A 12,340-nucleotide genomic window follows, 5' to 3' on the forward strand; every position below is an offset into this window, starting at 1 on the left:
TTTCTATAGGCAGCAATCGGAAGAGTGCCAATGGTGGAAAACATTTATTTTGAAGAGATAACGGCACCCAGAGAGTCTCTTCATGTTCAGTTTTAACCCTGGGGTCTTGAACTTTGAACTCTGGCTTATGCTACAGCTCACCCTCTTTTTCCAAAATTGCACAAAACAAGCAAGGCACTGATGTAAAGGGTAAACACTGTTTCTCTAGGATAGATTTGGAGTAACTTCCCTGCTTAATGGATTACCGACCCTGCCAAAAACTGCACTTGCGTACACAAATGCACACCAATCCACCAATCATGCATCTGCCAATCATCTGCGGCGGTGTCTCTCGGCTGATTCGTAATTGCAGTTTATTAACTGGCTCTTATTAGAATAAATTAGCATCTAGATGAGCATGAGGCAGATGGAGTGCTTTAGTGAGGGGAATATCAGGCTGGTGGAGAGGAATGTTACACTTCACACCCCTTCATTAGACATCAGTCCTGCAGCGATACCTTCCCGCTTGTAATGTACGCATGCTATGTGCATGCTACCCTTCGACTACTAAAATCATAATCCACACGATAGGATGCGTTAAAGGCTGGAGTGTGTGTGTGTAGTTGCAGGCGTAAGGTAAATCCATTCAGATCATTCCCTGCTGACAGAGGTAAGGCCAGCGCTCGGTGGCTCAGAAGAATCAGCCCATGGATCAGGCTGTAAATGAGGAATATAATTAGATAGCTTATCACTTATCCTCAGAATGCTGGGTTTAAGGAACTCCGTGGGGAGTGGGAAGGCTGGAGGCTTGGTGAGAGAGAGAGAGAGAGAGAGAGAGAGAGAGAGAGAGAGAGAGAGGACATGGTTTACACTTTACATCAGTGCCTTGCTTGTTTTGAGATATTTTGGAAAAAGAGGGTGAGCTGTAGCATAAGCCAGAGTTCAAAGTTCAAGACCCCAGGGTTAAAACTGAACATGAAGAGACTCTCTGGGTGCCGTTATCTCTTCAAAATAAATGTTTTCCACCATTGGCACTCTTCCGATTGCTGCCTATAGAAATAAACTTGCAGTTGGCACGCTGAGTCTTATCTCCTCGGGAGACATGAGGCCTGCCATAAATCAGTTCTTTTCAAGATTGAAAATGAAGACCAGACCCTCACTGCCTCACCCTTAACACAGCTCTTAAATAGACCAGCCCACAGGAGACTCCTTTAAGATTCTGCCCATTCAAACCCAATACAATGCTGCTCTTTCCTTTTAATGCCAAATTTATAGCATGAGAGAGAGAGAGAGAGAGAGAGAGAGAGAGAGAGAGAGAGAGAGAGAGAGAGAGAGAGAGAGAGAGAGAGAGAGAGAGAGAGAGATTGGATTGCAGGGAATAGGTTTGTGACAGTAGGAGGCGTACAAGAGTCATAATGTACGGATCATCATGGAGTGGTGTCGTCATCCCACAGAGTCCAATCCCAAACGTTTAATGATGACGTTCCGTTACTACAGCTGACATGAGCATTGCCCCATTGGTCTCTCATGCTACATATTCAGGAGTTGTGAGCAACCTAATCTTATCTGATGCATTTTTTTTTAACCATTTAATCATTTACAATTTATGCAAAAAAATCAGCTCATTGCAAAAAAAAAAGTTTGGTAACACTTTAGGGACCGCATATCTTAACAGTGAATATGTGTTCCTCAATCTAAAGTGTTACCAAAAGTTTACACCATTCCACAGTGCGATTATCGTTTTACATACTTTAATTATTAACCCTGCGCTGAGCACAACACATTTATCTCTGCACCACTGTCACCATTTATTTCACTAGCTTTCATTTGCCAAATCATTAATCTTTGGTGATTTCTCTCCTCTCCTATATATCTACAAGTTGGCATGGGAGTGGAATACTAATTTTCCTGGGGTATGGATATCAGATATTTCCAAAAGGAAGGACACTAAAATGGGCCCATTTCAGCTTCCATTTTCTCCATTTTATTTTCTTTTCTTTTTTTTTTCTATGTGTGTAAACACTCTTGTGCACACACATACATTTAGACAAGTATATATTTCCCTGTGTTTTTTTGATCATCAAATGTGCACCAGTGCACTCATGCACACAAACCAGAAGTAGCAACCTTCCACAGAGACGCATATGTCCCATTTCTAAGCCGAGTTAATGTACTTTTCCCTGGAAACATAATGTAATCTTCCTGGCATACATACATGAACGCTTTCATGCACAAATATGTTTCATTAACCCAATAATGAGTATACATGCCATTGAAAACTACACATGTAAACAATGTGATTAAAAAAAAACATCATCCCAGCAATTACTGTACTTTCAGATTGCAGCTAACTGCAAGTGCTTGCTGAAAGAGTGCATGAACCTGTGTGCAGTAAGAGGTGATTCGCAGATTGTAGCATGTGAAAGGTTGAGTCTGGTTTGTTTTGCCTCATTTCCGCTGCCATATATTTTCATTACAGCACTCCAAGAGGACTGAACCCAGTTCCGCGAATAGTGCACGATCCGTGTGTCCTCTTGCAAATAAATGCAGGACCTGGACTCCTCTTACCTGCACACTGACCTTGGACACACAACGCCCTATTTTTAAATGTCTTCCCTGAACTCACAGAAGTGCCTAGAAACTACTTTCCCCTCTATTCCTTTCAACTTCATTTTTGTTATAGCATACAATGTTCCCTAAGGCACTTCACCTCCACTAGATTGTGCCTTCACCCCATGGCAAAGCACACGCTTTCAACCATCCATCTATTAAGGAATTTCACACTTTCACAGATTCCACAATTGGTGACATTATATGAGCGAGTCAGTGGAGCTTGTGTGATCTGTCTCTGCAGTGCAGTCAAGACTAAAAGAGGAAAGGTTAATGATCTCACTGTGAAATAGGATTTGTATCTGTTCACATACGACGATACAATTACGCATGGACAACTGTGTCAGAAATTGTCGCATGAGTGAGTTGATTGTCGCATTGATACTGCTGGATATTACAAACATTTTCCCCTGCATGAGGTTAACATTTAGCAGCAAGAAAACAGATGCCTTGTCAAAATAAAACAATTTCTTATTCCTACTTAAAATATCTCTAGTACACTACACTACTGTGCACTACTGTTTACAAGCCTGGAATCTTTAGGATTCTTTGAGGAGTCTCTTCTGCTAACCAAGGCTGCATTTATTTGATCAAGAAATACAGTAAAAATAGTAATATTGTGAAATATTATTAAAATTTAAAATGTAATGTTTCAGCGTCATTATTCCAGTCTTCAGTTCTGAAATCATTATAATATGCTGATTTTGCATGCAAGAAACATTTCTAATTATCATCAATGTAGAGAACAGTTATTGCTGCCACACTACGTTTTTTATATATTTATTTTTAAGAAATTGATACTTGTGTGCAGAAAGGACACATTCAATTGACCAGTAAACGTAGTAGTGACAGTAAAAACATTTATAATATTACAACATTTGAAATAAAAGCTGTTCTTTTGAACTTTCTGTTGATCAAAGAATCCTGGAAAAAGGTTAAACTGTTCAAAAACAAAAAACAAACTGAAGCAGCAAAAAGAGTTTGCAACACTGATAAGTGTTTCTAGAGCAGCAAATCAGCATAGTAGAATGATTTCTGAAGGATCATGTGACACTGAAGAGTGGAGTAATGATGCAGTAAAAAAGATACATTTTAAAATATAATATTATAGAAAAATTATCTTTACATTTGCAATATTTCACAATATTACTGTTTTTTTTAAATGCAGCCTTGGTGAGAAGAAAAAAAAATCATTTATTTGAACAGTAGTGTATATATAACAAAACAAACAAATTGAATCCGCAAGCCATATCCACAAGCAACATCACAAATAAATGAACATAAGGACACATCCAGATATTAAATCCCATTAAGGCTCAAAATACACATGGATAAATGAGATCCCTATCTGAGGATCTAGGGAACAAAAAGCAGAGAGCAATGTGCATCCATTAGCGTGTTTTCTGCAAACGGTGTCCCCTGCTAGCTATTTGATTATAATTAAATTACATTGGCCCTGAGAGAACGCTGGAACTCTCTTGTCTATATTCTGAGTCTCAGTAGGAGCTCTGGGTTCCAGTGACAGACAACTGGGAGGAAACATATATTGACGAATTCTAAACATGTGCATTTAATTGCTAGCATTAATTAGTTTCTATGTGACTCAGTGAGGGTCAAGCTAACATAGGTCAATTATTTCTTATTTGAGCTCTAGTTCCCCTCTCACTTGCTTTCTCTCTTTTATTTTTCTCTTACTGATCAAGCCTTTGAAACACAAAGCTCTGGTCATCAATCATTCTTCACGTCAATGCTTTTGAATTTCACTCACTCGTCAGGAGCACATGTTGATGAGGAAGATGAGAAATGATCGGCTTCATCTCCCAAATGCACCATAACTTGAAACAATCAGCTCCGTGCAACAAGAGAGCCTGCGCCACATGTTGCCACATCAAAGACTGCGCTATAGGTGCTCGAGTCTAACATCCAGCACTCGTGTTCACTTCCAGAAATGAGTTGGAACACAGCTTGCAGTCCTCTTGAGGCTTTTAGAGCGAAAGGGCTCACTTATTGAAAAGAAGTCTAGCTTTTTGATACCTAAAAGACAGATCCAGGTCAAGAGGTGTAAAATTATGCAAAAACTAATAATAAACAAGGTAAATGGGTAATTCATAAAATAGCAATTCAGAGGAGGTAATCTTAGATACTACATATACACGGCATCAACAAACAGATCAATGTATTTTATTTTATTTTTCGCAGATGTGTCTTAAGCATTATTTGCATAATTGTTAACACATTCTCGTAGAACGTGAAACCAAATTTGCTTCATTTCACTTCTGTAATGTGGTGGATTTTTGAGAGAAAAAATAAGCAGAGGAGAATTTGATTTTGCACTGAGAATTGATCTGATTGTAAAAAAGTGACATACTAATATAGTGCCAGACCAGGGGTGTGAATCTTCAGGTCGACTGTGATTCGATTATTTTGATTCAAAAGTGATGTCTGAAAATTCTATTGAATTCAATACACAATTCTATTCTATTTGAATGGACAGTCATTCTATTCAGTATTTTTCTTATTTTATTTTAAGGGTTAAACACAGTATATTGTCAAAAGCTCTTGCTAAGGTTCTTTACTTTTATACCTGTTCTTTATAGACGCTATAGTCAACCCAAAAAAATATTCACAGATGGTAAAAGAGTGGCAGAGCCTTCGGCAACTTTAGTTGCCTGTGGGCTTAAATGTTTTAATACTGAGAAACATGATGGCACAGTGTTTGATCTTTTCATAAACCTCCAGATATCTTTCTACTACCAGAAAAACAAACAACATGACTGCATTTATTAAGGATTCCATGCAATCCAGAACTCTCTAGTCAAGAATGAATGCAAAGCAGAGGTAGTCTTCACTGTCCCCATAAAGAACAGAATGTACTTGATGAAAGTGGATGTCATCTGTAATTTCTATAATTCCTGCATTCTCCGTAGGTCTAGAATGAATGTCTCACTTTGCATATTAATACTATCAGTCATAACAGTTCTTTATTGATTTTCTTTCATTTCACAGCACCAAACTGCATTAGTGATTCTAAACTTGCAGAGGAATCATTCAATGCAAACACAATTGTCACTTTGGCTGAACTTCTCTTATTTTCCACTCACGTCAAAGCCGTAGCCCATGGCAAATAGCTTCGGAGAGAAAGGAGCTTTTAAAAGACGCGTTGGATTTTGCGAATGAAAGCTGTTGTGCGGCTAATGCATGCCGCCTGAATTTCAAGCGGCCGTAATGAAGTCATTTATCTGAGAGTAGCCAGTCTCCCGCTATTCTCCTGTGTTCATTAGCCTGTCACAGCCTAAAAAACAGCTCCTCATGCAATTCTTACTGAATATAATCAGCATTAGTCCATAGAAACAGCAGACCGAAGAGTAAACATCAAACTTCTGTCTCAGAGTCGACATGAATGCCAAAATAGGTCTAATTCATTTAGCTGTCACCTGGATTTTCAATTGATTGCACCTTATTTACTCACACATGTTCCAAACGGGGATGTTTGCAACCGTCAAACACAAAGTGACACACCTTATACCTGCTAGTCAAATTCTCATTAGCCATGCACCTTTTAGAAGAGAGTCAAACTTACCATTTACTGTGAGAGAGACTTCCTTCTCGGCCGCTCCAACACGAGGCACCACCGCACGGCACACATACTTCCCAGCATCCTCTTGCCTGACGGATTTCAGTGTCAGGATGTTCTCATTGCTTAGCACCTGCAGTCAAAAGTCAAAGATCAAAACGTTCAAAAGGAGTGCAAAGGGAGCTGGCCAGAGTCAAAACGAATCAGGACAGATGGGCAGCTAAGCTTAGAAAAGGGCCTTCTTCTCAATTATTAAAATCCAATTTGGGTCAGATGAGGAGGACCATGTGAACATGGGAGATGGTAGGTGACAGTCAACCGGGAGAGAAATAAGACCGGTCGGTTTCCCCCAATGTCTGTGCCAGCAAATGGACGTATCCCAAACTGAGGCACTATCCGTCTGCAAGCAATAGGATTGCAGGGAATCTTAAAAATCCTGATGTTTGCCATCATGTCCTTGAAATATTAACGTTTTTTTTTAAAAATTCAATGTTTTTTTTTCTATTCAGTTCCTGAGCTGTTCAGGAATAAAAGCCAATGTATTAATAGATCAAAAGGTTTTTATATCAATGATGTCATATTGAACTTTAAAATGAATGGATGAAAAGCCAAAAACTAGATTTTTCATGTCTGCTTGATCTCTTCTTCTTTACAAAGATGAGATGTTGTCTGAACATCAATGTACTATTAATGTAGCTAGAATGAAAAATGGGATGGTTGCTGTAAGAGAACTGTGTGTTTGCTTCAAAAGATTAATCTTGCAGTAGGGTTAAAGGGCAATGTCCAACAACAATGTCAAGCAACTTACCACCCCAGAGCCCCTTTTCATCCATACAATAGTTAAAGAGGGATTTCCGGTCCAGGCACAGTTAAACACAGCATCCGATCCTAGGTCAACCTGTAAAGACTGGGGCTCTGCAGCCATCCGAGGTCCAACTGGAGAAAAACAGACCAGGTTATACGATCTACTCAGAGAGGTCACATTTGCAAGCTTGTTTTAAACTGAGATTGAAGGAAGCTGAGAATTATAGTCTCTCATAATAATTCTCCTGATATTTGTGGAGATACTTCAAAAACTATAAACCAGAGGTGTCCAATCCTGCTCACGGTGGGTCAAATTCCTGCAGAGTTTTGATCCAATGCTAATTGAACACACCTGGACCTGCTAATCAAGGTGTTTAGGATTACCAGAAGTGTGCATGTATGTTGGAGAAAGTGGTAGCTCTGCAGAAACGTGGTCCTCCAGGATGGTTTGGACACCTCTGTTATGAACAAACAGAAAGAACTCACAGTAGACATCCACGTTCCGACTAATGTTGGTGCTCCCGAGTGGGTTAGTGACCTCACAGGAAACTGGCTCTGTGAAAAACGAGTGGTCCACTACGACCTCATAAGTGTCTCCTGAAACCTCCTTTATCACGCTTCCTCCTTTTGCCCACCTACAAGCAGTAGAAAGTGATTATTACAAGTATTAGTACTAAAAAGTTAATGATGAACCACACAAAAGTCAGTGTACTAGATGGTTTTCATATATTTCATTTAGCATTGAATGACAAAATGTTGCAGGATGTCATTAAAGGGATATTTCACCACTGGGAAAATGAATGCATATTTAAATTGGGTCCCACTTTATATTAAGTGGCGTTAAGTACTATGTACTTACATAAAAAAATAAGTACAATGTACTTATTGTGTTTATGTTGTATTGTAAAACACTTTTGCTGCTATTGAGGTGTGATACGGGTAAGGTTAGAGACAGGTGTGGTGGATTGGGTAGGTTTAAGGTGTAAGGAAAGGGTCACCTGTGTAATTACAAATGTAATTACATAAATTAATTACAGCTGTAATTGCATGCAGGGATTTTTCAAATGTAAGTACAATGTAAAAACATGTAGTTACACAATAAGTGCATTGTATCAAATTATTAATTTCAATGTAAGTACATGTAAGTACATAGTACTTAAAGCCACTTAATATAAAGTGGGACCTTAAATTGGGTCATTTATGTAGTAGAAATGTGACATTATTTTAGAAGTTGGTGCCTTCTAGACTGAGAAAAGCCAGAAAATGTATTTTTGGCTCATCTGGATGAAAGACAACAACTCCCAGAATGCACTTGCTTCGCTGCCCTATGAGGACACTCCCAAGCCACGCCTCCCGGTTACAAAGGGCAGTATCGGAAGAAATGATACAACTAGGCTACTAGTTGACTCGAAACTGAAAAGACGCTGTTTTATCGTGGGATCCCCCTATGGGCGGGTTGAACACATGCAGAACGAGCTCCTCCTACTGGCTGGAGTCTCTCGCCTCTGGACAAAAAAGCCTCTGATGACGCAAAATGATGATTTTTTCCAGACACACAATACAGAAATCTCTCGTCTCAGGGGGACATGAGAGAGGGAAACACAGTCATTCGAAAATACTACCGGGTTTCTACTGATACAAAGCTTAATGCTAATCGGTGAAGTATCCCTTTAATCTGTACACTTTGCAAACATTATATTAGGGCTACAACAGCTTGTCACTCGATCCTCAAAGGGAAATATTATTTACCCCGCCTAAAAAAGGTTCTTAGTGCCATAAGGTTACACATTTCTTCTCTTTTATGCTCCTTTTAGGGGTAGACAGGGTACAACTTTGTTCTTTTAAGGGTACTGCCCCAGTGACAAGCTGTTGTACCTCAATAGGTAAATTTTTTGCACTTTTATTTCTGTCAGTGTTGGTACATGTAAATGTTCCTTGATCAACATCCGTATTTAGGGGTGTCCAATCCTGCTCCTGTTTAGAGTTTAGCTCCACTCTATAGACATGAAACAGCCAATTAAGGTCTTCAGGATTACTTTAAAAGTCCCATGTTGGGACAGGTTGTAGCTAAACTCCCAGGAAAGTTTAGCTAGGATCGGACATCCCTGTTCTTATTGGTCCTGGAACAAACCTTCTGTAAACTAGTCAGATTTAAGGCTTACGTTTAGAGCTGGGTTTGGTGAAACATTCTTATCAATCTAGCATTTCCTTTATAATTGTATAGGTAGTTAAGGGTTAACAACTAGGTTAGGGCTATGTTTTATCAGAATGTTGTTCCAGGTCCAGCAAAAGATGTTAATCTTTGAATATGTCGTAATTTGGTAAAACCATTTTAACTGATTCAAGTCATTACATCAAACTTCAGTCTTAAATTCCCTTACACTTTTAACCCACATTCATACATTTATAAATTCAAAGCCTTGCTATCTAAGATAATTTGATATGTCCTTAAACTCATTTGTAAAAGTGGTATTATATTTTCAACCCCTTTTAAGCCTAACTTTTTCCTTTAATGGAACAGAAAGCCATCATTACAAGTCCCTGCCAGATGTACGCTATTACGGGAAAAGAGAAACACAATTTAGAGGTTACCATGGCAATAACAGGAAAACCTGGTGTCTAATCCATTCGCTTCTATCATAGTCATGAATGAGACATGATAGCGGTCTGTCTGTAGGTGGATAGAGAGCGACAGAAAGAAAGACAACCACCCTCTGTGGAAGCCGATGTATCCTGGTTTTGTTTGAGGAAATTACAACAATGTTATATGACAAATCATTGAAGTGAGATTTATCTTGCCTCAGCATGTTTTTTTTTTTTTTTTTTTTTTGTCTGGATACCAAGTTAACAACACTGAATGGAGCCAGACTGGCAAAAACAAATCCCGAGCCTCTCTCCACATGGCACAAACCCCATATACTGTACCAATGAGACTAGATGTTAAGCAATTGTCAGCGCTCTGCATGAGGAACTATTCGTTTATGTAAGAGGAATGGACTTAGTTTCTCCCAAACTGACAAAGTAATGCATATCTATGTCACTTGCTTGGTCTAGTTTGTGGTTCCCTGTTGGCGACTAAGATGGGACACATTTGTACAAGCCAAAGCTAATGGAGAATGGGTGTCACAGCCTGACACTAGGGTACATATTTCAATAAACGAGTATATTCAATGCCAGTTAACTCCTCGCTGTTGAGAAGTATCGCTTTACCAAGCCAGTTTTACATCTCAGTACACTCAAAGCAGCCGGCACTGGTAGAACGGTGCCAAAACTTCACTATTCACCTGCTCTGTGGGAGTGAGCGCACAATTCATTACCTCTGCAACTAACTCATGCCATCTGTGGGGCCTGATAGAGTGTCATTTAAATCATAACAGTCTCCCTCTTGACTAAATTAAAGTAAGGAGGGAGAGCAGTTGTAATTGGCCTAGCTAGTGTGCTTGAGAAGCACTGTGCCATGTTGTTAACATAAGTAGCTTAGAACACAGTCTGCTAAATCTGCACAGGCACACCTGTGCTTCCAAAAATATTCAAATCATTGCAGACGGCTGCGCTTGTCGTCTCCGTCCTCGACGAAATTGTTCTAGGGGAAGTGAGTATGCATCACTGTGAAACTTTATATTTATGGGCAATTACAGAAGCAGTCACCTGCTATACGTCTACCAGAGGTTTTCTTTCTTGCAGTAACGTATAAATTACACTTGAAGCTTTTGAAGCTGCTGCTTTGTAATTAGATGAGAAGATTGACTATGCCATAATTTAATTCGGCTTTAAATAGCCTGTTTATTACAGGAGCCTAGGAGGATGATTATCATCTTTTAAGTAACTAGCTTATATTTGTGCGTTAGCTACGTGCATCATTCATTATAAACTTGTATTCATATAATGTTTTTTTTTTTTTTTTTTCTGTTTATTCAATCTTGGCTGTGGTCCCTTATGACAACAGCACATCTTTCCTATTCATTTAAATGCAATTTCCTCAAGTCAGAAAAGGGGAAAGCAACTATTATGACACACAATATTTATGGAGCGCTGCCCATACAAGCCTCTTAAATCTTTCTCATGTTTACCAGAACTGTCGTTGTAATACTCACAGTTTACATTCAAGCTTGTGTGCTATAAGAATGCTAAGTGTACTTCTTTTTGGCTCTTCACTCAGAACATGTTTTTGTAAAAATATCTATAGATCCATTGTAACTTCTAAATTCAGTTTTTGTAATGTCTATTTAATGATTTCTCCATCTTCCACAATAATGCAAAGTATCACTTGGAAATAAAAAACAATATAGCCTATGCAAATAATGTTATTAATTAGATTTAATCAGTGACAAATTGCATATTTAATTCAGTAATTTTTATCCATTTACAGCTCTACCAATAATTCAAACTAGTATTCTGACAACACAAAACTATGGCAATGTAGAGCAAAGCAGGACTGCATGTTGGTTTTAATCCTATGGGGTGGCAGACTGGGAGGTTTGGCCGGTAGAGAAGACCCAAATGGTGGGTTAGCTTTGCCAGAGCTGAAGGATTCAGCGCTGCACATTGAAAGAGCCAAAACATCCGTGAGCACAGTGGCTCTGCTGGGCTTCAGCCAGGGTCTTCAAAACAGAACAAACATGACCCAACTGAGTGCCTTTGTAAACTTTGGAAAACTCAAAGACTCCTTTATTATTCTGGAGTAGAAGGGTACAGTATCAGGAGGAATCTAATGTTTGGCATTCCTATAAGTCAATGCTCTAAAAAAACCCACTAACGACTACAGCAACAACAACAAAACACTTCTAGTGTTTGTTTGTAGGATCTTTTTTGATTGGTAGGAGAGGCATACCCTTGGGGAAAATAAGTACAGAAAACAGTACTTATTATGGACATAATATACTTCAAAATAATTGTGAACTAAGTAAATAAGTGTGAACTGAATGTAATGTTTTTGGACACTTAATTCATTTATTTACAATTAAATGAAAATGCAAAATTGATATTAAATGCAATTAGTTAAAGAGCAGGACTAAAGGTCTTTGCACACTGAGTCTGAAATTTCCGCATGCGTTTTTTCGTATTCGTGAATATTCGTGATTCGGTGGCTCTAAATTGTCAAAACACCATTCAGATTGCTTTCTACGGACGCGAAAAACGCAGAAAATCTAACCTGATTCGGTTTTTTTTGACGGAAGAAATTTTCGGAGGCAATGTGCAAGCGTGATTGACATAACGTGAGGTCGTATTTAATTTTTAACGTGCGTGTGCACTCAGTGTGCAAGGGCCTTTAAAGGGATAGTTCACCCAAACATGCCTATATTATATATTTTAGTCATGAAAATATACTCTCTTTAAAGTGGCCTTTTATTTTATTAATATTATATCTGATTT

General features: G+C 38.7%; 1 protein-coding gene across 4 annotated transcripts in view; it reads right to left on the reverse strand.

Moving 5' to 3' along the window:
* The window catches only part of kirrel3b (kirre like nephrin family adhesion molecule 3b), a 211,459-nt gene that overhangs the window by 14,394 nt on the left and 184,725 nt on the right, over nucleotides 1–12,340 (reverse strand). For all 4 annotated transcript variants that reach the window (XM_081372332.1, XM_081372331.1, XM_081372329.1 and 1 more), the window contains exons 7-9: nucleotides 7,454–7,602; nucleotides 6,972–7,099; nucleotides 6,170–6,296 (exon numbers count right to left, since the gene is read on the reverse strand). In XM_081372332.1, coding sequence (XP_081228458.1) covers nucleotides 6,170–6,296; nucleotides 6,972–7,099; nucleotides 7,454–7,602 — 404 coding nt within the window. The remainder of the gene's footprint in view (nucleotides 1–6,169; nucleotides 6,297–6,971; nucleotides 7,100–7,453; nucleotides 7,603–12,340) is intronic.

This window comes from Scardinius erythrophthalmus (assembly GCF_964197995.2).
Source record: "Scardinius erythrophthalmus genome assembly, chromosome: 8".
Lineage (NCBI taxonomy): Eukaryota > Metazoa > Chordata > Actinopteri > Cypriniformes > Leuciscidae > Scardinius > Scardinius erythrophthalmus.